The sequence below is a fragment of the Agelaius phoeniceus genome, chromosome 2, assembly GCF_051311805.1.
Source record: "Agelaius phoeniceus isolate bAgePho1 chromosome 2, bAgePho1.hap1, whole genome shotgun sequence".
Taxonomy (NCBI): Eukaryota; Metazoa; Chordata; class Aves; order Passeriformes; family Icteridae; genus Agelaius; species Agelaius phoeniceus.
Window position 1 is genome coordinate 99809426 of NC_135266.1, and position 25080 is coordinate 99834505.

The 25080-nt window shown below is 36.6% G+C and overlaps 1 protein-coding gene across 2 annotated transcripts in view; it reads left to right on the top strand.

Moving 5' to 3' along the window:
- CBLB (Cbl proto-oncogene B) overlaps positions 1 to 25080 on the top strand; it is a 128572-nt gene that overhangs the window by 69123 nt on the left and 34369 nt on the right. For both annotated transcript variants that reach the window (XM_054654514.2, XM_077174396.1), the window contains exons 5-10: positions 10259 to 10415; positions 14130 to 14251; positions 16385 to 16522; positions 18118 to 18205; positions 20502 to 20633; positions 24325 to 24528. In XM_054654514.2, coding sequence (XP_054510489.2) covers positions 10259 to 10415; positions 14130 to 14251; positions 16385 to 16522; positions 18118 to 18205; positions 20502 to 20633; positions 24325 to 24528 — 841 coding nt within the window. The remainder of the gene's footprint in view (positions 1 to 10258; positions 10416 to 14129; positions 14252 to 16384; positions 16523 to 18117; positions 18206 to 20501; positions 20634 to 24324; positions 24529 to 25080) is intronic.

Consider the following 25080-nt stretch of genomic DNA (forward strand, 5'->3'; position numbering starts at 1 on the left):
AAGTAATTTTTTATTTAGAATACCAGCATAGTAGGTTGGCACTTCCACAAATCAATTCTGTTCAGTGTGAATTTGCAAGTTTCACTTCCATGGGGTTTTTTTTGTTAGTCTAAACACACTCACTGTCAGCTTTCCTCTTTCTGGGTTCATGGTGGTGTTTTCTGGTGATTTCTTTCCCATGTAAGTAATGTCAGAGTGTGATGAAGTTGCTGTATCAGTCCTCTGTTTTGTTATAGAAAAGGAATTTAACCATGTTCCGTGTTACCCATTTTAATGTGAATATAATTTTCAAAATAACTTCAAAAGTTCAGCTAAATTTTTCTGAAGGTTTAACTTAAGTGACATGAAGGGCTCTCTATCAGACAAGGCTTTTCAAAAACATGTCAGTCAAGAAAAGAAAAACAGGATTCTTTGATAAAATGACTAATGATCATGTTCAGTACAGCTATTTTTTCTTCCTCTTTTTCCCCTTTTGCTTAGGAACTCTCAGAATTTAAATTTCCTTGTGGTACTTCTCTTTTCCTGTTGGGCTCTGTCCTTGAATGACCTTTAGCAGATGTCTTGATTGCAAATTGCATTTCTGTCGTTGGGATTTACAGCTCTCCTCCTCTGCAAGCTGCTGTTTCTTTTTATCATTTCATCTGAGCCAGTTTCCTCAGCTCCCCTATTCTCTGTGCTGTCTCTTTGGGATTCTCCACTGACTTCTGCTGTCTGTGGGAGCTTCAAGAGATTTCCTTAAAGTTTCCTTCCAATGGTCCAGTCCTGCCAGTTTCCATTGGGAGATGACACAATAGGTAGGTGTTTGAGGTGTCAGACAGTGGGATACTATAACACATCAGTAAGTTTTTATCAGAACAGGGCTGGTAAGGAGAATCTTTCAACTGCATGGCTTCATCTGAACAACTCAGCTCTGCCCTTGTCTTTTTCTTGCACATACTTAATCTCACTCATCTCCTGGACCTCTTATTTCTAAAACCTTACATGGCCCAGAGTTCTTGCCGTGCCTTTTCTAGGTTTTGGTTTTTTTCCTGCTTATTTAAATTTCTGTATAGAATGCAACTTTAAATATGAACCTGCAGTACAAGGTTCATATTACAAACCTTCTGACCATCTCTGCTCTCCCCTGTGTACTTTGATAGGGGTTTTTTTGTTTTGGTTTTTTTTTTTTGTTTGGTTGGTTTGTTTTTAGGTAGAGTGACTGAATGTATGGGTTTTGTTGGCTTTTTACGTCACACATCAATTCATCCAAAATGTCTAAGAATCAAGGCAGTTTGGTGACCTGCAGTTAAACACATATGTATCTTTGGTTTTGTAGTATAGCCTGAAGTTTTTTTTGAGTTATTTCTGGTCAGATGCTTTACTTTCAGACCAAGTAAATAAGCACATTTACTGGTGTTCCCAGCTCCTCTCCAATAAAGGGAAGCTGGTTTTGATGCTTGTGTTCTAAGCAAGGAGCAGTAGATCTGTGCTTGGCAGCCTTGCCATTACCTCAGGTTTAGTTAACTGGGCTTAAGTAACTATAAAACATGTAACAGCATATATGTCAAACAAACAGACTAGAAAAAAGTTTATTTGGCATTATGCTTAATCTCTGTTAAACAGAATGCCTGAAGCTTTTTAAACATTAATTATTTTCTAATCATTTTAGAAATATATGGCAGATATATCTGCAAGCCACATCCTTTACAAAGGACCTGTTGTGACAATTTAGTTTGCAAATATGCTGGTATCACTTCCCTAAACGCAAAGCCTGCATAAAGGTTTTGCAAATGACTCATAATGCTTTTCTCTAACCTAAAGGTAGGCCCCTGGGTCTTTCTGACCCCCAAGTCTACTTAGGCAGTGCAGGGAGGAACTTGATTGTGTGTTCCCTGGCTGTAGCTCTGTTTATAGGGCAAGCCTGGACCCCTCACTTGTTGCTGAACAGCAGCCCTTACTTTGGGTTACTGACTAACGCTGCTCAAGATTAGAGCACAAATAAAAAATTGTGCTGGATCTTGGATTCTGATGGTAAACTGTAAACAAAAAATATTTCTATTGCAGTTTGATCTGATTGGAAGGAGGGAATTGGAAGTATTAGATTCATTCATGATTTTTTTCAACATAGTATTATCATAAAAACTTTCCTGTTTCTAAACATAATGAATTGAATGCTTTTTTTATCAAATCAGCTTTTTGCACTCATTTCTTTCTGAAATTTTTTAATTTTTAATTTGAAATATTTTAAATAGCAAGAAGGTCACCAATAGTAATTTATATTTTTAAGCTGACTGTTTGGCTTTCAGGTTTTGTAAATGTGACCTACACTTCCTTTTACAGAAAGAAATATGTTGCATTTCGCTAGTTTGCTGAAGAGTGAAATCCAATACATACAGTTTTCATGAGTCCAGTTTGTACTTTAAAAAAAAAAAAAAAAAAATTGCTTTTTTTACTGCTCTTTTCCAGCGAATGGGGAACGTTTAATTTTGTTGGTTATGTTTGTCTGTCTGAGCACTTGCTGCAAAATTGTGCAGCTGCAACTAAATTTATTTATCCTGTTACTAGTAAGTGTCACAGTCTGCAATCTTTCTTTTTGCGTTTAGAGCTGGTCAAGTGTAAATTCGTGTGGCTTCAAACTCATGAGCAGAATAAATGGTTGGGCTCTTTGGATCATACATCTAGCTGCTCTTTGGATTTCTCTTGAAAACACTGTGTGTAGAACTGAGTGTACAGTGTGTACACTGTGTGTACACTGAGTGTAGAACTCAGCAAGCAATTTGAATGGCTCCCACAGAGCAAAGTGCTGAGATAACCACATATTCTTGGCCTTCAAATACGTTCTCAGCTTTCACTTTTATGGTACACCCCTAAAAAACTTTTAGACAGTGCCAGCAGTTGGAGAAGCTCATCTGGGAGAGAATGCTTTGTGAGAGCAGCAGATATATCAATAATGTAAATCATCAGCCCTCACACAGGCAGAAAGTGTAAAAGGAGCACACAGTCAGGGCCTTTAAAATTGTGGGGTTTTTCCACTATTGTACATTTCAGAGGAGAATGGGAGACCTTGGAAGTTATAGGATGTTTGGAAGGGATCTGGAGACACAATGTGGGGTTTAGGAGCGTATAGGGAGGATTGATAAATCAAGGTGGGAGATAATGAGATTTTGATTGTCTAGGTGGAAGGAGAAGCTAATGAAGAAGGATAAAGTGAAAGTATTGATTTCTCTGCAAGGACGAAGTAAAACATGTATCCAAATTAGGGGGTAGGTGTGGGGGTCAGCAGTATTCAATAGAAGGCCCCAGATTATTTTGGTGCTTGGATTTTGTCAAGGAAGCTGACAGAGAAAAGATATCAGGGAGATGGGGAATAGACTGTTTGGATTTGCTTTCTGAAAACAAAAATCAGGAATGAGTGAGAACATTCCAAAGGCTGAATACCTGGAATAGGTTGTCTCTGGCATTTTCACAGGCTACGTGGAAAAAGAGAGCCTCTTAAAGAATAAGAAGGAGCTGACTGAAAGAGAACTAAGAAATAAATTGGCACAAGCTTTATCCATAGCAGAAAGAACTTGAAGTGTCAAAGCAGGAAAGTGGTGAAGTTGAGCAGATGTGATTTTTTTTGAATGTGTAGTGATTGCTGGAGTACAATGATTGGAGCAAGTGGTTTCAGTGGAGTGAATCTTCACCCCTGGTTCACCATTATAGTTGTGCTGAAGCAAGTGCTAGTTACATGTATGGCTAAGCAGTAATGTTCAGTGCAACTGTGAAATTGTAAGGCATGTAATCAGCAGTTATATTTGTTTACAGATACTTTAGTAACCCCCCCAATGGGTTGTAAATATGCATATAAAACAAAATCTGATAGCATCTTCATTACCAACATTTTATTACTACATAATGCTTGATGAGAATTTCTCTTGATTTCTCACTCGTTTTAATAGCACCTTACATCTTCTACAGTTGTTTGGTTTTTTTTTCTGAGTAGAAATGTACAAAATGCTACAGGGAGCAAGCCTGAGCTGAGAAGGAGAGTAGGCAAGATGACCTAACAGATCTTTCAGCTTCTGAATTTGAAAACTACAGAAGTCATGCAGGGCTTGGTAACTATTAAAATTTGTTACGCAAATTTGTGATTTGTGGCTGTCTTCATGTTGCAGAATGAATCAGCAGCAAAATGTCAATATTCTTAGATTTTAATTTTTTCCATAGTTCTGCCATTCATTTAACTTTTAAGCTTTTTGTTCTTTATTGTGGAACTTTTAAAATGTTAAAGCATTTTTATTATCATTTTCAGGTAAATTGATTTCCCACCTTTTAGTTGCTGAGGAAATAGAAATTCTTTCACTGTTGGTATCAAAGACATTACTATTTTAATATTCCTGTACTTATTTCCAGATGAGGCCTGACATGTATTTTTTTTTTTTTGAATTTATGAAAAATGTGGCTATTGATTTCTCTACAGCAGTTAAATAGTGCATTTCAAATTGATATTCTAAACTTTGAGTAGCTGTGGTTCTGCTGTGGTCAGTGCTTTTTGGCTCAGGATCGAGCAGACACAGCCTCAGTGGTTTGGGTTCACAGAAGAAGCAGTAAAACAGGCAGACCACAATGCACAACTTATCTGACAGTTAAAATTTTTTAGTTCAGTTTTCAAGTTCAAGAGACCTCAGATAAGCTAAGTTTTCACACCTTGTTAACCCCCTCAATTTATCACTTGATTTTTTGATCTTGCTGCTGATAGTGCCCAAGAGCCCCATTACTGCCTAAACAGACTGAAGAGTTGGTCCTGGCCCAAAGAGCTTCAAATCTGAGTATGAACTGAAGTGTAAAGGGAAGCCAAAGACAGAGATGAAAGCAGAAGGGGCAGTGATACAAATGCCATCACCTTCATCACTGTCAAGACAGGTGTTCTAGCAACTTTTAAAGAGGAGGAGAGGAACAGAAATGGGGCTTTTGGAGTGTGCTTCCTTCTTCAGCTGAGCAGTAGCACAACCTTATTGATAAACTTGTTTAAACTTGAGCTAGAAACAAAAGGTACTCTTCTCTGGGTGCTCTGGAGACAGGAATCTTTCTAGACCTCTTTCTTACAAATGCCAAGATGAAAAAGTTTGAATAAGGCAACAGGTAATGTTATAAAGAAGAGCAAGTCAGTAGAAAGTTGCAAGACAGGATTAGAAAATGGAAAAGAGCAGTCTTCACAGCTGTCCTGGGTAACTAAGAATAAGGTAAAATGACATGTAGAAAAGATAAAAGAAAGTTCTGATCCTTGGCACACGAGATTATGAGACAGAACATATTCTCCTTGGATAGGCAGAAGAGGCAACGTTTTAATTATAAAAGGATGTGCAAAAGCATGAGTGTGCTTTGGGTTTGTGGTTAGAAATCAGAATTGAAAATACAGAGAAGTGTATCCCTTTGGGGACACTTGGGGAATACAGAGTTCCTGTATGTCTTAAGGAACTTGCTGTCTCTCTAGCAATGTCCAGTTGCACAGCTTTGGAAGTGGCCATTTTTAGGTGGTATATTTTCTCAATTTCATAAGGCTGATTTTCTCTCTTTTACCTTCTCTGTTCTCATTAGATTCATCTGTATTTGTTGGAATGATGTCACTATTTAGCAATTGTACTGGCACAATATGGCAGAATTCCTTTTTACCCTTAGGACTCAACTTCTCAAGCCTTCTGTGTGTCAATTATTTCCTTTGCAGTTCAGAAGCAGTGGAAACGTGGCCTTTCGCTTAAAACTGAAGCAGCAGTCTTAAGAAAATGCTGTTTTCAGTGGTGATAAGTCAAAATCCACATTGCTCACTGCAGATTTACAAAGAATGTTGTTTTTATCTGGGTCGGTATTTGCTTGAATATTTTTGAGATTGCTCTGGAAACAGTAATGGCCTTTTCATGGTGCATTTTTTGGCAGCATTTGAGAGAGTTGCTTGCAGACAAAAATGTTCACTGTAAGTGTAAGTTATACAGGTACATGTTTACCTCCCTAGACATTCTTGTGGTCTGCTCTGGTTCAAATGGAAGCAGTGTCACTTGACATTCCAGGATAGCTGGATCTCTGCAGTTTTACACAAGCACTGTACTCTTCATGCTCGGGAAATATATGCTTCATCTCCAGGTTTATTTTAATGTACTTTCTTTTTAACAATGTAACAACATTTGGGGAGTTTAAGAAAATCCCATGTACACATGATCAGGACAGGAGTGAAGAGAGGACCTAAATTCCTCTGCTAAATTGCTTGCAAATCACATGATAGACGCTAATCCTTTTCCTTTAAGCATATGGAACTTGTGTGGGTGGTGTTTAAAACACTGTATTTGAGATTATAGAGTCATACTTTGCTTTGATGTGTGCCAACAATAGTAAATAGATACCATCCTATATAGCAGTGTTTTTAAAATCTTATGTTTCAGTTAGAACACTTTAAAATTCATTGTTTTTTCAAATATGATGTACTATTGCAGAAGAAAGGGAGAGAAATAGTGTCATTTAGAGAGGCCTGTGGAGAAATGGCCTTTTTTAGTATTTTTGAAAGGAGAAATGGCTTATTTTATGGTTTTTGACAGGACTCTTTAAAAAACAATCCCAGGGTAAATACCAAGATCCAGATAGTTTAGTTGGTTTAAGAGATGCACAGAAAGCCTCTTAAGGAAATATTTTTCAGGATAATTTGTTTTATTTTGTTTTCTTTCCTTGAATTGTCATGGGCTTGCTTCTACTCTAATGATGAGGAAAGGTGGTACAAGGACATGTTGTGTATAAATCCTTTCCTAAAAGATTGGCAGGTAGAGATTTGGATTTCCTTGGAAAAGGTCCTTCTATTCTTTTACTGCTGTACATCATGTACACTGTGGCTTTCTTCATATTTTTGTTTCCTTCTAAAATTATCTCTCTGAAGAGTTTTGAGCTGATAGAGGGTTGCAATAAATTAACATGGAACACAGTAACAGTATGTACGTGTAATTTAGTCTGATTTTTCTTTTCCTCAAATTGTATTATAAAAAGAGAAATTGTTACCAAAGTTCTGGGTATATCTGTTTGTAATGTGTGCATATGCAGTAGTGCTGTAAAATTTGGGCATCAAACATTTGAGGGAAGTGCAGTCACTGTTTAGTGCCATCCTCTCCTGTGAGAGACTCCCCAGAACATTGTCTCAGCTGGAGTCAGTCATGGGCACTTCTACAAGGGATAGCTTATGTAACTACAATTAAATACCTGAAATTCTGAGACCTGCACTTCCTCAGCCTAATTCTGTAGACAAGTAATGTTACCAGGATGTCAAATCACATCTTTCTGATGGGCTGAGGCAGAGCTGACTGACTCATCTCCTAGACAAGTGTCCACAGGTTCAGCCTAATAGCATGAGGCATGTGGAGAATATCTGCCAGCCTCTAGCACAAGGTATCATTAGGACATGATGCAACAAATATTACAAAGATCCCTGAAAATATTTATAGGAGATTCCTTCTGTGGTTCAGGAGCTGAATGTGGCAGGCAGTGGTTTCATTGCAAACAGGATTTTATTTTTTTCTTTCTATAAGGACAGGTGTTTTATACATGTAAACATATGCATATATTTAAATAACAATCTAAACATGCTATTAACTAGGACAGTCCCAATCTCAACCTTGATCCTGTTCTCTTTTCCCTTCCACTGCCTCTGCCACCAACCAAACCCCAAATTAAAATAACTCTTTAGACTCAGTCATGAACAGGTGCCTTCAAAGGCTGTATATCCCCTAAAACACAAGAAAGCAGGAGCAGTGAAATGTTAATTCAGACAGAAACTCAACTTGCCAGCCATCTCTGAAAGCTTCTTTCATGCTTGTGACCCCTCCCAGATTTGTACCAGAGGATGTGTTTCTCAGGGTGCCTGAAAGGTCACTGGGTTTCAGTGGTGTAGGAGCAGGTGGGGAGGACACTGCACAAACCTTCCCCTTGAGAAGACTCAGTAACACCTGCATTTAGTGGGTGCGTGCTGTCTGCAAGGTCTCAAAGAGCTCAGCATATGTGTGGGCAAACTGGAGAGAGACACTGGGGGTGAAATAATTAATCCCTGGTGCTGTTTCAAAGTATTTAGGAATGATAACTCTATAAAATAGCTGCTGAGAAAAAGGAGTTAACAGGTTTCAACAACCAATTCACACCTTTATTTAAAGAAAGCAGAAGATAAAAGACCTATCCCACAAAACTGCAGAGAAAAAAGGCTTGCTGAATTTAGTGTATTTTAAATTTGGGCCACCACTATTCCAAGCACTTGTTCTTGGAGAAATCCCAAAAAAAAACTTCACATGTTATTTCATTAGCTAATCACTCATTTTCCAGCATCTGGTTTCTGTCTTAGTCAAAGTACTAGCCAACAGAGCCCTAAAAAGATACTCTTCTGAAGCCTTTTGTTTTCTGTGTTGCTGGTGGAGTTTTGGGGGTGCAAGGTGTTAGTGAATAGATAGCCAAAGATCCTACTTATTAATTGCATCTAGGAAACTGTCTTGTGCAAGGCATGAATAACCAGTTGTTAAGGTGTAGTATGGCTGTGATCATATCTGATAAATGCTCTATTGTTTTTTTGTTTTAGGGTTATTGTCTTAACCTTTAAAAAAAACTCAAAGCAATAAAATTAATACCTTCCTGCAAAGAAAACCCTAACAAATTACAATCAAACAAAAAGCTCACAAAGCCCACAGCCAACCCTGAAATTTTCTAACCCCATTTCAGCATGATCCCAGTGCTGTAACCATTTAGGGTGGCTTATAAAGAGAATCAGAAAACATTTTGGAGCCATGGTTACAGGAGCTAAATAAGCAGTAGGTGCTTGATCTAAGACAACTTTAACGCCACAAAAGCACCGACTTTTCTATTTTTTTGGTCTGAATTTAATGCAATGTTTTATTCTGTCTTTACCCTAATGAAAATTTGATCAGCATTCTTTCATAAATGGCATCTGATGTGGTATCTCTCTTCAGCTCTTTGTGGTTTCCTGTTTTTCATATACAGATGAAAGTATCTGCTGAGATCTATTAAACTTCTCATTTTGTCATTTATGACTTTCTCAGTACAAGCCTGCATGTAACAAATGCATTTCTTTGCACTTAAAAATGCAGTGAATATCTTATGCAATAGAAATACAGGGCTGTATCTTTAGTTAAACTTAAAATTACTGCTTGTTTTAATTTAGGATAACTGCATAGTATTTGTTACACACGACAAACGTAATGCAGTTGGTTTCCCCCCATCATACTAAGTAATTTATATTTCTGCATGAGAAAATACTTAGAAAAACTAAGGCAGTTTGAACTAATAAAATTTACAGGAAATATTACTGAGTTTGTGAGGCCTGTGTCTTTTGTTGATTTAGCAGTTATTAACAAAATATTACTGTGAACGTGTGAGATCTTGTCCTGAATAATTATGCATTGATTATATTTTGGTTAATTAAAATGTTTTTTAAATATCATATAATATGATCTCAATGTGTGGCAGAACATTTTTAAGAGTTGTTAAGGCTTGGCAAAATTTTGATTTTACCCTAATGACACAAGAAGAATTGCTGTTATTGAGAGTGCTAAGATAGAGCACATTAAAGTGATCAACCTCATGCCAGTTTCCAAATACACATACTTGGCTGGTAAAATAACTAACCTGCATTATCTTCAACTGTGCAAATAAAAACTGAATCTGACAGAACATGGCTTTCTGTGTTAGGAAGGATAATTCTAATTTCCTGTCTATTAAAGTTAATGTAACTGTCATGGCTTATGACAGGGCTTGGACCACTCCTAGTGGTATCTGGTTGATTGCTGTCATGTTACTTGACCACTGTTCAAGAGCTTTAGCTATAGCAAAAATCACATAATTGGAGATATTAAATTGATGCTTATCATTCTGGGAAGGGAGGCTGTGAAGAAAGGATTTCTTTTACAAGCATAGAATAGGTCCTTTACATTATCTCTGAAAGGATGTGAGATTGTTTGCAACACTTGCTTAGTAGGGTATTTTGGTTTCTGCACCGTTCTTTTTGTGGTACTCCTAAAGAAACTTGAATATTTATCATTTGAAATAAATGACATTCAGCTGTATTTAAAGGAAGGTAAGCCATTCTTGTATTTGCTTAGGCTGCTTTCAGAAAACTTAATTTGAAGGAGTGTTTTTCCTCCATACAGAAACCAAATTAATGTTACAGTTCACTCCTTTAAAAGTTCAGTTTTGATGTCTAAATGAGGTATCAAGTCTTAAATATGTTATTTCATTGAATTTATTCTTTCTACCTATTTAACAGAACTATAGTGCCATGGAAGGTGTTCAGGCAGTGCCTTCATGAAGTTCATCAGATTAGCTCTGGTTTGGAAGCAATGGCTCTTAAATCTACTATTGACTTGACCTGCAATGACTACATTTCAATTTTTGAATTTGATATCTTCACTAGATTATTTCAGGTAAGATTTGAAAATTATAGATAATTGTGTGAATTTGAGATGCTTAGTGTCCTGAGGCAAGGAAGCAGATTTTTTTAAAAAAACTGAAAGAACTAAAACATTGCGGTTTAGAAATAAATTGTGCATTTCTTCTAGTCCTTCAGAGGTGTTAGAGGCAGCAACACACACATCTGAAAAACTGAAAGCATCCAGCAACACCTGCTTCATTTCTGCACGCATCTAGTGTTATTACAATAGCTGTTTACTACTTACTTATTTTTCACTATTTTTAAATACATTCCTAGAAATGTAGACCTCCTGATAATCAGTTTTAGTTGTGTTTTTTTTGTGCATTTGTTTCTATATATATGAGGTGTTTCTGCAAACTCATGAGGACAGTTATACACTACTTTCTTTTAGGCTAAAAATAGGCCTAACTCTTTTCTTTATTAACATATTTTTACTATTAATGCTTATTTACAACAAGGAACTATATTTGGGAATAGCATTAATTGTATTACTATTTATCTGAAATAAGCTTTTAATGTATGTTATGTGTCTATTTTAACCTCATGTCTCTTCTACAGAACATACTTTAGCTATTTTAGTTAATATAGAAGACTGTACTGGTTTGCGTACATATTAGATGTACTGTTTCTGAAATTTATCACTTTGAATATTTCTTTTGTATATAGAAACCATTGAGATACACAAAGATTTATTTGATAATTTATTTTCTTTACCATGTACAGTGGTAAACCAGTTCAGTCTTCTATATTAACATGTTGCACTAGCAAAGGTTTAGACTGGACATTAGGAAAAGTGTCTTCGCTGAAAGGATTATCAAGCATTTGGGGACATGATTTAGGGGGGGACTTGGCAGTGCTGGGTTAACAGTTGGACTCGATGATTTTTAAGGTCTTTTTCCAACCTATATTATCATTATTCTTTAGCCAGATGGGGATATGTTCAAATTATCAACTTTACTTCAAACCCTGGGTTGATGTTTGTTCTGTTTTCCACATTGCCCTGTGCTAATTGTTGCTTAGATGTCCTCATTTTGCTGTTATGGGAAAGGGTGCCATTATGAAGTTAATAGTAAAATCTGGCAGGAGGGGATTAATGATTTTAGTATATAGAGTTTTGATTTTGATTATCTCTTCTCCATTCTGAGTCAAAACATTGTCACAGTTGCAAATGTTAATGGTGTCAGTAATCTCTTTTTAACTGAACCACAAATATTGGTCACTTATTTTCTTTGTGAGGCCACTGCTGGTTTGATTCATTTCTGTGCCTTGTGCTAGAAGAAGGGGATCAGCAGTATAGATACATGTGAAGAGAGATGACTGGTAAGGGTTAACTTTTAATTCAGCAAAGAAGCAGAGAGATATGTCTTGCCAAGCAGATTAGGTGCAAAAGCTTCGTAACTGTTGAACTGAACTTGCACTGAACTTGGTCTGAGAACTTCTCCCAGGAGGTTACATTTTACTTCTCTAGTTTTTAAACAGCTTCTGTAACTATGTGTGCATACACCCACTGAGAGAAAATCCCAATTAAGTAATCAAAATACTGTTTTGCCAACTGTGGGTTATGTTACAGAAAAGCTGCATTTGTAATGGTGTTTATTCACAAAAGAAAGCACGACTCAGCTTTATGGAGATCCTGTGAAAGTGAAGTTGCTCCCCCTGCCTCCCCATTGTATGTATGCACAGCTTTAAATGCTGTGTTCCCTGACCAGAGGGAAGCTTAGCACAGCAGAATATCTGGATGCTCTGCAGGAATTTCAATTTGTTACTTTAACATGTCCTTTGGTGTGAAAATACTTCCACTGAAGAGAAAGGGAACAAATCTTGTCCCATTTAGCACTTCTGCTCTGGTACGACTCTGCTCAGAAGGCAAGCTATGGATTCTTGCCTTTGAATGATTTGGGTTGGAAGAGACCCTAAAGATTATCTTGTTCCAACCTCCCTGCCATGGGTAAGGACACACTTCATCTACACCACGTTGCTCAGAGCTCCTCTAGCTGCAATGTTGTGGATCAGCTTCCCTGGGCAACCTGTAGCAGTGCCTTCATTACACTTCAACTGAAGAATTTCTTCCAAATATCCAGTCTAAACCTATAGTTCAAAACCATTCCTCCTCGTCTTATCACTCCAAGCCTTGTAAGGTCCCTCTCCAGCTCTCCTGTAGACCCCTTTAGGTACTGGGATGCTGCTCCAGGTTTCCCCAGAGCCTTCTCTTCTCCAGGCTGAATAATCCCAACTCTCACAGCCTGTCTTTATAGGAGAGGTGCTCCATCCACCTGATCATCCTGCTGTCCCTCCTCTGGACTTGCTCTAGCAGGTCCATGTCCTTCCTGTGCTGAGGGCTGAAGAGCTGGATGAAGCTGTTTGGGGGGGGGTCTCATGAGAGTTGATGAGATGGAGAATCCTCTCCCTTGCCCTGCTGGCCATACTGCTCTGGGTGCAGCCCAGGACACATCTGGTTTTCTGTGCTGAGAGTGCACCTTGCTGGGTTGTGTCCAGCCTCTCATCCAGCAGCACGCCCAAGTCCTGCTCATCAGGGCTGCTCTCAATCCATTCTCCACTCAGCCTGTACTTGTGCTTGGGATTGCTCAATCCCTATGCAGGACCTTGCACTTGGCCTTGTTGAATTTGTTGAAGGAGCTGACAGGATGCAGCGTTGAATCTAGGACTGGAATTATCTTATTTTTCCCTCCTTGCGTTTGGAGAATTTAAGGTTTCTTATGACCTTTGTGCTGAAACCTGTCTTCTATTCCACAAGTACAACTTGATGAGGTATTAATTTTAAAATGAACAGGTATTCATCTGTGTTTAGGTAGTGGCTAGGGTTTGCCTGGGAAATGTAACACTCTTAAGCAGAACTGTTAGGATAATCTGCTCAAGCATGTCACACTAGCATTTCATCTCTGCCTGATTAGCCCTTAGAAGTTCTTTTAAAGGGAATTTGCAGCGCACATAATAACACAAGACTCTTGTCTTGTGTCACTTAACTTCACCTGCCTTGATCTTCTGAGAAATAGATTAAAAATCTGCAAACCAATCAGAGTCAGTTTATTGACTTCCCAAATGCTGGCAATGGACATTTTTATATCTATATTAATCCACTACTTTAAAAAATCATTCTTCACTTACAGTAATGGACTATTCCATATTCTTTTAAGTGATAGCATATCAGGCATGTTTCACTGAGTTTTCTGAAGCTTTTACATTCAGGTTAGCAAATATTCAGGTGAAGTATCAGTATTTGTTTTGTTTTCTGGCTTTAATGCCATTATGGTGACTGAAGAAATCAAGAAGTAGAGGATAAAAAAAGGAATGACAGCTCAAATTAGCAGCTTTATTATGATTCATTTGTTAATGTTACTTATCATTAACTATCAAGTCGTCTCAGGCTTAATTGTGTTTTTTATTAAAACATCATGGAGTCATACTTTCCAGGTTCTAACTAAATATGATGTTAAATATTTTATGTAGCTATGAATAGAAGGTCTCCTAAATCCAGGGTCTTCAAAATCTCTATCCAAAAAGTTGTGCTTGGTGTTCTTTGGATATATAGGACAGTCCTTTGTACCATTCAAACATAAAGCAAAAGTATGTATTTTTCAGCTGAAGCTAAAACACTTCAGGTGTTTCTGACTCACAAACTTGAGTTTTATTAGAAATACAGAATTACCTGGCTTAGTCCCTTTACTTGTTTGTCTTCTCTTTGTAGCCATGGGGCTCAATCTTAAGGAATTGGAACTTCTTAGCTGTGACACATCCTGGATATATGGCATTCCTGACGTATGATGAAGTGAAAGCAAGGCTGCAGAAATACAGCACTAAACCTGGGAGGTGAGAGGTTTCACTGTATATTGCTTTCCAAATAAACTTGCTCTCTCAGAACCTACATAATTATGCCGGGTTCATACTTCTATTTTGCATATTTTTGCATTTTATTTAACACCCACTGACGCACTGAAGAAGCAAAGCAAAAAAATATCATATTAGCACACCAAAGTCTTAATATGTAAAAATAAAGAGAAAGAAATTGAAAATAAATTGCTTTTTCTTTCTTCTTCTGAATCAGGTAAAACCAGCAATACATTCTTGAAAAGCATATTTCAAAATATAATTTGATGTTCAAAATTGACATTGAATTTTGCTTAATAGTAAAGCAAGAATCATCTTAACATCTTTCATGGTAACATTCAAGCTATAAATTTAATCTGTGCTTTTGTGTTCCTTTTGTGTTTCATATCTTTCTTTTTCCTTTGCCTGTATCATTCTATGTCATAAACTCTTCACCTAGAAAAGCAATCAGTCAGATTAAAGATCATGACATGTAGAGTTTTTAAATACTTTTGATGTGGTGCTGTGCATAGTAAATTAGTTAAACTGAGCTTTTACCACTATGTCACTGTTGTCCTGGGTTTTTTCTTCACTTGGGAGAAAAAGAAAATCAATAATGGATTTAATCCTATATTACTTACCATTTATTTTGCTAGTTTTATCTTACAATTATGAAGCTTTTTCCCTAATTCTCCTTGTTGAAGCTTCTGCAGAAGCACATAGTTAAAGTGCATTGCTTTTAAACTTGTTAATGAAGTCTACCAACAGTTATACCCACATTCTGTACTTTGTTCCTTTCAATTTTCAGCAAATAGTATACTGTATCTTAAGTTACCCTAGTAGTCAAGTTCATACATACAAAAATCTTGTGGTTCCAACAGAAAACTGCTGATTTTTAGCTTGATACTCATGGACACTACTACATAAGTCAAATAAATAGGTTGATTTTGAGAGCATTTGATACATTTAGTATTTTCTCTGTTATTGATCTTGATGCTGTGATAGAAAAATTACCCCATGTAGCTTTTATGTTCCTTGTAAATAGCCAGTTTTAAGGTTGCTTTCTATTGCATATCAGCAAATTACTTTCTGAGTTGCTTAGGTGAAATGCTGGAATGGGAAACAGGGGCTGTGAAGTGAAATTTCTTCTTTAATCTGACTAAAATGTCCTGCAAATTGCAAGATTCTGTTCAGATGAATAGTTAGTACTTCAGTGTAATGTGGGCCCTACTGAAGGTTGTAAGAGCTCTGTCAATCTTCAGAGAGGCTTAGATGTCTCATATTAGTTTGGAATGAAATAAAATATTGATGTGTAATTAAGAAAAGCTGCTCTAAAATACAGAATTGAATTTGTGGTCTTTCACTGTGAGATGCTTTTCTCAGTGAGGTTTTGCATGTGAAATGGTGTCTGACATGAAAGGGAGGAGAAATTTTAGTATGAAGCTCTATACATGCCCAATCCTGTTGCTTGTAATCTTCCTTGTTTTCTGATTGTGCTCTCTGTCTACATTATGTATACTCTCACCTATCACCTGTAACACAGAGAAGTATTTAAATCTAAGTCCAATTGTGTAGTTAATATTTGATTTTTCTGAAACAGAAGTGGTATTTCTTTTGTTCACCTCCACAGGCTCTCAAGAAATTACCATTTTCTAGTAGAGCAGGTTTTATCATTCATCTTTCCTGTTTCTGTTGCACTTAAAGAGGCTTTATATTTTTCCATCCACTTGTTCAGGTGATTGGCCTGAACATGCACAATAGGTGTCTGTTGTAGTTATGGAGACTGGATCATATCATATAGTCCTATGGAAGAGGTCTATGGACATATCTGAGTGAAACTGCTCAGGGTGAATGTGCAGCTTTCACTCTGAGAACTAAAAGAGAAGCAGATGAAAAGCAGAGGGTAGGCAGCTACTCTTATTTTATTTCTGCCCATGAGAAACTGACAGTGTAGAAGAGACTTAAATTTGTAGAAGAGATTTAAAATTCTAGAAAGAACATGGTAGAATTGGGAATCTTACCTAAATGTTCAGGGACCTAATTCAGTGTCTGAACCAGAGGCCATAATTGCTATCTTCACTTCTTTTGCTGAACTCTGAATTACACTGACTTTTCATTCATCCTGTTTTTATCAAGCTACATTTTCAGACTGAGTTGCACTCGCCTAGGCCAGTGGGCCATTGGCTATGTGACTGGAGATGGGAACATACTGCAGACCATACCTCACAATAAGCCTCTGTTTCAAGCTTTGATTGATGGCAGCCGGGAAGGATTGTAAGTACCAATTCTTACAGCTACCATGGCTATGAAATCCTCATCTGCTTGTTCCCTATATGCTTATATGGGTAGTTAAAGATGTTTAAAACCGAGAAACTGCATATGGTGGTTAGCATTCTTTCAGAGTTTAAGGACCATTTATTTAATTCATTTAAAAAACGCTTGTTTCTAGTTAATTCCATTAACCAGGGTTACTGAAAGTTAACCAAAGTCATATCTCGTAGCAAATAAATTCCTTGAGAAATTAAAATGTGACAGCTGTTGCATTGATCCCTCCTTCCCCCCACACCCCCCCAAGAGTCCCAAATGCACTTAAGCTTATTGAACAGTTACTACTTCCAGTTACTCATGTGTCCAAATGTGGACAATGATTTGAAAGCTATGTAATTGCTTTTTTATATATTGTGCAGCCAGAACATTTTCCACATTTTAATAGTTTACTGAAAAGATTTATAACTATTAGAGAATGTAAGTTTATAGGGAGACGTAGTACATTTTTGCTAGGTTGGCTGAAGTAACAGAAAAATATTTGGTGTCAGAATCTTTTCACTGGAATACGTTTTGGTATAGCCAATGTAAATATATATAATGTGAAAGAAAAAGGAAAGGCAATTGATCAATCCCCAAAAGAAAAAAAAAGATTGATAATTCTTTTGCAGTCTTGTAATTTTTCTCAGTCCTACACAGTCTCGTATTTTTTTTTTCAGGTGTGATGATTTCATACCTGTAATAAAAACACACATATTGGTAGTGTTTCTCTCTGACAAAAACTAAGCAAACAAAAGCTGGAGCTGAGAATATTTTATGCTGAGTGATATTTTTGTACCTTATAACTTTTTCAGAATGTGACTTAAAAATATATGACCTTCAAAGAACTGTTTCTTAGTTACAGGTAACATAAACCTGAGTACAGAAATCTTAGGGTTGCTGTAATATCATTTAACCTATTGTTAATTTCCCACATAATTGAATTGAATGAACCCTCATTTAACCTATTGTTCATTTCCCACACAATTGAAATGCTCCCATTGGTTCTTGCCTAATGTCCAGTGTGCATCAGAAGTTCTCAGTGTAGATTCTTGTCATATTATACAGAGATATGCACAAATATATTATTGTGACATATATAATATTATATATATATATAACATAATACAGATACACACAGTGTGTTACCTTCTTTTCTGCAGCTTTACTTGAAATAGTCTAAAGAGTCCTGAGCATGATGCTCCCAGTGGGAAACCATTAGGAAGTATGAGTTCACTTTGAAACAAGGATCTGAAATAATACTCTTTTGGGCTACCCCTAGAAGGTTATCTGCTAATCAAAGCTCAGATGCATGCTAGTGGTAGCTATCCAAGTGATGTCAAAATCTTTCCTCTGCTTTTATAAATACACTTGAGCATGTGTCAAAATGAATATGTAGCAGTTCAGTTGCACTCAAAAGATAAAATAGATGGCTGAGGAAAGATGATTTATTTTAGTTAATGTCTACTGTAACTAAATTCTGCCCCCTTGAAATTTTTTAAGTATGATTTAGCCAATAAAGCTAAAGAAATGTGCATATTTATAACAGTCTTCTTGTGATGCAGCTATCTGTTCCCTGATGGACGAAGTTATAATCCTGATTTGACAGGATTATGTGAGCCCACACCACATGATCACATAAAAGTCACACAGGTATGTTGACAGAGTTTTGAGTTACTTTGTAATCGTCACTTCCCTTAGTATCTCATCTACAGTAATAATAAGCTTTTATTAAAATGTGAGTAATAAGTTCATAAGAGAGAAAATATGCTGTTGATAGAAGGGCTTTGGGGAGGAAAAGGATAATAATCCTTTAAACTGTAGAGTGGATGGTGATGCAGATGGCATGTCTTGAAATGTTTTCTTTATTGTGAGCCTTTTCCAAGTGAGAAGTGTTTCAAACAGCTACTAAAGATTTTTCCGATATTTATGTAACAGATTTATGTAGCTCGTTTTTTATGCGCTAATAACAAAGGGGAATACAGAAACAAAATCAGGATCAAATAGTAGTTTTGAAGCCTGAATAGGAATGGTATAGTTGGTTGGCAAGTCCAGGAGGAAAAGTTCATACATCACAAAAATACCTGTTCCAGGGTATCCAGTTTTCTCCTTTCTTCTTTGTCTATGGTGCAAATTGAAAGAGAGATCAGGGAAAACAGCAGAAGTAAGTAAATGCCTAAACAGAGTCACTTTGCAGAGAATTGCAGAGAAAATTAGAATATATAGTTGTGTTTGTAGTCTTGTTAAGTGATGATGTGATTAATTCTGCAAATATTTGATTGTCAAGTAGTAGGAAATAACCACCCCAAGACAAATACTTGATTAAAAATGGTGCTGAAATTAACACTAGAAGGTTAAAGAATACTGTGTAGAACATTTTTCCTGATGAAAACATCTGGAAGACTTGAGGATATGTTCAAAGAAAGACTTGATACAAGTACTGCTGTTCCAGATGGTCTTCTGTTTCTTCAAATCAAACTGGATGACCTGCTGAATCTTCTGTATTTCTGGGTGCTCTATGTGCATTCCACTCCAGAAGTATTTTAGAAAATAAATATTCTTTACTATCTATGATATTATCAGAAATACCAGTACAAATATATCTGTTTTGTAAGTAAGAGAATTCCTAAAAACAGTTACCTGAAGACAACCTGAATACTTCCACTTCTCTGACATCCATCTTTTCCCTCCAGTCTTAAGATAATAATGAAAGAGTAATGGAGATTTATCAGGTATTTGTGTAGTGCAGAGTAATGCTTCAGCCCATATCTTCACTTTTTCTCAAAGAAATAAGAAGCAGCACATAGTCAATGAATACCTTGTTCTTCACAAGCCAATCATGTTTTATTTTGAATCTACTGAATGAATCAAGTTATTTCTGCACATGTATTTATGAGGACATTATTAGCTAATTCTGATGATAATTCCAAAGAGTCTGAATTATGTGAGTCTGCCTTAAATAATATATAACTGAAGAGGTTTAAAGTTGTCAGTATACCTCCCTGAATGATGAAGAGATGGTATGAAAGTGGCTGCAGGGCTAGATTGCTGCAGATGGATTCCTTGCTAGAGCTCCACCATAAGCATCTTTAGTACACTGACTACAGCTGCAGATACAAGCTCTCTCTTTTGTTTTCTCTTTTTCTTAGCCTCATGTCCCCTCACTTCACTTAGCAGTAGCTGCTTCTTTTCCCATGATCTGGATGGTACTTACTTTAGGCTTTCAAAATTTGGTTTTTCAAGGTTAAAAAAGCTTATTTCAATCCAAATGCATTTAACTGTCAGTTACCCAACAATAACTATTTCTAGAAAACTGTTCTGGACTTGAGCTTTGTCTATTATTTATTTCTTCTAATGGTGGTGTTCTACCTACCTGTCAGTCTTGTAAGTATGCAAAGTACTGAATAATCTGTGCATGACTGTTGCCAAGTTATCCTGCAGGGTGTTCTTGCCATACTTCCTTTACAGGGATTGTGTACTTTAATATACTGCTATACAACATCCTTGCTGTAGGTAAAAAAAGCCCTCTTGCTTGTCCATTTCCAATCCAATGATCTTCATACTCCTAAATTCATATCTAGAAATTAAAATCCCAGTTTTGTTCCCTTTCTTCACTTAATGTTTCACTTAATATGTTCATTTCCTTCCTTTGGTTCCATTCGCAACCCAAGAAAAGTAGGATTTGTGCCTTGCATAGCAGTTACATATAACAAGTCTGTACGAAATCTAATAGGCACAGATATTTTTAACACATTTTGGTATGTATTGTAGTATATCACAGTTTGGAAGAAGCAAAAATGTAAGCTGTTTCAGTAACCTTAGTGTGGCTTTTAGACAGATCAGTAGCAAGAGCTTCCTTGATTAATAAGTAAAGCAGACTTGAAAACAGGGCATTCTTTGTGAACAAATCATTGGAAAGAAATAATTGTTTGACTTTCTTTTGTTACAGGAGCAGTATGAATTGTACTGTGAAATGGGTTCCACTTTTCAACTGTGTAAAATCTGTGCAGAGAATGACAAGGACGTGAAGATAGAGCCTTGTGGACACCTTATGTGCACTTCTTGTCTTACAGCCTGGCAGGTACTGTCATAGTTTAGTTGGTGGGGAGGGGATGGATTTCTGTTACCTTTGTGTTTACAATGTGGGTATATGTTTACTTTTCCAGGTGCAAGGATGTATATATTTAAAATTATAAATGTCCTCATTTTTCAAACCAGAACTCTGTGAAAAATAAAGCTCCAGGAGTCTTTGCAGTCTGGACTCATAGTCTTGCCAAGGCCATTTGCTGACTGCTGCTGAGTGGAAACTATTTCCTGAGTCCAGCACCTACTCAGACAGTAGAAGCTGGGTATTTGGTGCCAATTCAGTCTGGGAATGGATAACTGACTAGACAGCATTTTATAAGGAGAAGGGATGTCTTTGATGAGAGAAGGATCCACTCAGTAGTGGAGGTCATGAATTGACCTGTGGAAAATTAAGCTTTTAGGATGCCTGTGTTTCATATTAATAGCATGCAAAGCACTGGAACACCTAGATAACTTTAGATGGTTGTTGGACTAAGAGATTGAATGGAGGGGAAACTCCCTTCTCTCAAAGTCATTTATAGAACATCCAAAAAAAACTCTGAGATTTCCTGGTGACCCAGATTGGTGTGTTTTGTCCATCTTGTTCATGGATTCACCAGTTTTTGGGAAAAGGGAGAATGGGCACCCTTAGTTCAGGGTAGTTGACCTAAAAAGCGATGTCTAAAGCTGAGGTCATTCCTCTTTACAATGTGCATCATCCCTGCCCCTTCTTTCGTATCTATATTTTATGGGGAGAAGTAAGGTTCATCCACTTCTCAGAGAGGACTTTGTTCCACTCTTAATAATCAGTCTTTGCTTACAAATGTAGCGAGAAGAGTAAAAAGAATCCTTGAGTCTAGTCCATTTTGGACCAGTTTTTAAATTAGTTCATCCTCCATCAATGTGTTTTCACTCTTACATTTGTGGCATGTTTTCAAGTACTATAATTTTCCTTTTCTAATTAGGACATTTTCTACCTAATTAAGAAAGCCTCAGTGGTGAACCAACACAATATATCAGAAGTATAATTTGAGTTTTTCTTCCATTAGCAATAAAGGTTTCTTGAAAATTAAGTACTCTCAGTGTCCAATTTTGTGTTCTTTGTGAAATTTGAGTTTGATGTTCCAAACACAAATCTTTCAAATTGGCCATAGGTCAGAAATTCGTAGGAAATTCCATTTGAGGCATAACCACAAAAGGATATTTATTTCACTACTAAGCAGCTGCTGAGCTGGAACAATGTTTCTCATTTCAGGAGTACCCTTTCTCTATTCTTTCAAGTTTCATTCTGAATGACAGACTTAGAGGTCTGACCACATAAATCATTGACTTAAAAAACTCTGAAAAATTCCGAGGTGTGTAGTTTTGTTTGCTTGTTCATTTGTTTTTTGGCTGAGCTGACAGGGCTAAGCAGAAGGACTGAAATCTTTGTGCTTCTGATTGTTGGGTGGTGTGGTAGGAGCAGTCTTAGGCCAGTGATGTGCTCTGATTCTGGAGGCTTGAGAAGCTGAGGTCCCCAGTACTTGGCTGTGGAACAGGAATTCAGGAAGAAAATCACAAAGCATTTTAGGCTCAGAAGACTGACATGTTTGAATGCACCAGGTTTCATCAGAACATAGCTACCAGCTGTAATTGGTCAGGTACATTTCAGACTTCATTACAAATTTAACTTTTGTATAATTAGTGAGGCAATGAAGAGGTATTACACTGTAACAGCATCAGCTGTTGTGAGCTTCTGGTGGGTTGTTTAATTGGCAGCATAATGGCTCGTTAAGCATGCCTCAGGAGATGCAATACAGATGTTTTCACTGAGCAGAAAAAAACTGAGTAAGCAGCATCTGATCTGCATAGAATACTAAGGATGATTGAGCTGTTCACCTTTATGGGGCTCAGTCTCTCAAATAAGACTTGGTTTACTTGTTTCCTTTTTTGTATTACACAACAGGAATAAAATGTCATTTTATACTACAGAAATCTATTGTCTGAAAACTATATGTTTTCTAAAAGCATATGGGCATATAGGCTGTATTGTAAGGTTAATAATGTTCTAAATAACCTTTCTGAGGGCATGGACAGGTGTGTGTATTAATATAGACATCTCATGTATATAATCATACTGCTGAATATGAGTCTGATGATGTGTTTGGTTACAAAGGCTTTTCCGAAGAAAGGATGGAAACTGCTAGTGCAGAACACAGGTACAAGGAAGCCTTGAAAACTAAAAGCTCTGTGCCTCATTGATAAGGGGTTTTCTTTAAGAAAATGAAGCTCTAAGGAGTTGCACAGAGTGAGGGAGGACTTTTGTTCACTTGACTGTGGCTACTTGAGTAGGACTATATGAAGATGTTTTTTGAGGTACTGAAGTTGACTAGTTAGTGTACTTATGGTGCTGAAAGTAGAGTAGATGTGTCTTTCCATACAAAATGAAAATCCAGTACTAATCCTGCAAGTGACGTCAGGAGACAATAATTTATGCTTATATGACCTTGTGATACAGCTCATCCAAAAACTGTAAAATCATCTGTCAGTTTAGTAAGACTGGCAACTGTCAAGATAAAAATAATTCTAGAAAAAAGTTAATGTTGTTTTTGCATCTGAGAAATCAAAAACCAGTGCTTGCTTGGTTATATTTCAGTATAAGTAGTAAGTAGTTTTTTAGAATTAATTTTGGTGTTCATATTTCTTTAGCTGTCTGTGTACCTGACTGCAAATACTACACCATGTGATTTCTGATTTCACTTTGAATTATCTTGAACTTTCAAAGCTTCATGGTTCTTCTGGGTGTGGGTTTGTTTTTGGTTTTATTTGTTTGGTGGTGGGTTTTTATTTTTTTTTTTTTTTATAATTCAAATCTATGTTGTGCTTCTTGATGGAAATATTTCTATAAGTCCTTGAAAGACCTCTCTAGTTTTTGTTCATTAGTAGTCTGAATCTCAAGCCTTTTTTTTTATTTCTTATGAGAAAAAATACAGTTCTGAAATAAGTTAAAGGGATTGAATATGGCTGCTTGAAAATTATTGAACACATACCACTTTAAAATTAAAATTCAAGTAGTTCTTTTTTTCTGGCAATATTGTGAATATAATTTCATATTTTATATAATTTATTGAAAATGTAGTTAAGTCCTGATTTTTTATGTAAATGTGAAGAAAACTGTTTGTAGCTTTAGGTGCTCTGAATACTGGCAATGCTGCAGCTGTGATGGACTGAATATGTTTTTTCCAAGAAGAGCTGCATGCCATAAAGCTTGCCTGCATTTTCTAATATCAAATGAAAAAGACATACTTTATGGTTAATATAAAAGGTATATAATAAAATGCATTATCTCTGTCTACACACCTCACCTTCTTTCTCTTGAAGAAATAGCAAAATGTATGCCTGAAAGGAAACATGTTACTTCCTGACCTGTAATATTAAGACTGATTTAGTGCTTTGTAGAGATAATAGCTACATTTTGATTAGTCATTTTTAAGTGAAGCTCAGTCTATTGAAGAGAGAAAGCTTTAAATGTGCAGTCATTTTAAGATTTACTATCGTTAAATATTTGTTAATCTGTTTCCTGTTTACTCCAGTCCTTCTTTACAAGCTTTTAAAGACTGGTTGAGGATGTTACTGTGTACAAGGTATAAGTCCTACTTTTAAAATTATTGCTGGTTTTGGTTTTTTTTTTTTTTTTTTAATTTATCTACGTTTTTGTCTTATTGTAGGAATCAGATGGCCAAGGCTGCCCTTTCTGCCGCTGTGAAATCAAAGGGACTGAGCCAATCATTGTGGATCCTTTTGATCCCAGGGATGAGAATTCCAGGTGCTGCAGTATTATGGATAGCTTTAGTATGCCTATGTTGGACTTGGATGATGATGATGATAGAGAGGAGTCTCTAATGATGAATCGTTTGGCTTCAGTCCGAAAGGTAACTTCTCAAACTCTGCACAACAGCTAAACCCAGACGTTTGTAAACAAAGCTGCCTGTAACTTTAAACAGGGAGAGGTTGCGCTTCATGCTTTACCTCACAGCATCTCATTGAACAGTTGTTGGGTTGAAAAAACAAAATGTGTCAATACAAATGCATTAAAACTGAAGTTGAATTGGAGAGAGAAAATATTCCAGATTCTCGGCTGATGTGAACTGAGATCGTTTATAATGGGCAAAGCGTGAGTTTGCACCAGCTGAAACTCTCATCCAAACTGCTGTATGGACAATTCCCTGAGCTTTTATTTGTAAAGAACAAAAAATTTCCTATATGCATTTGTTTTCTGCACATGTGTGTACACATGTTTTAGGATTAAAGTTGAGTTTCTAAACAATTTTCAATATTATTACTTTATAAAAGTGAACTCGACATCTAATTCATACTGCACACAAGTAGCTTTTAGTTAAGTTTCATGTGAGTTGTCTATGATTTTTTTTTTCTGTAATTTTTAGTATTAGGTACTCTTACTGGGAAAAGTATTTTTGAGATTA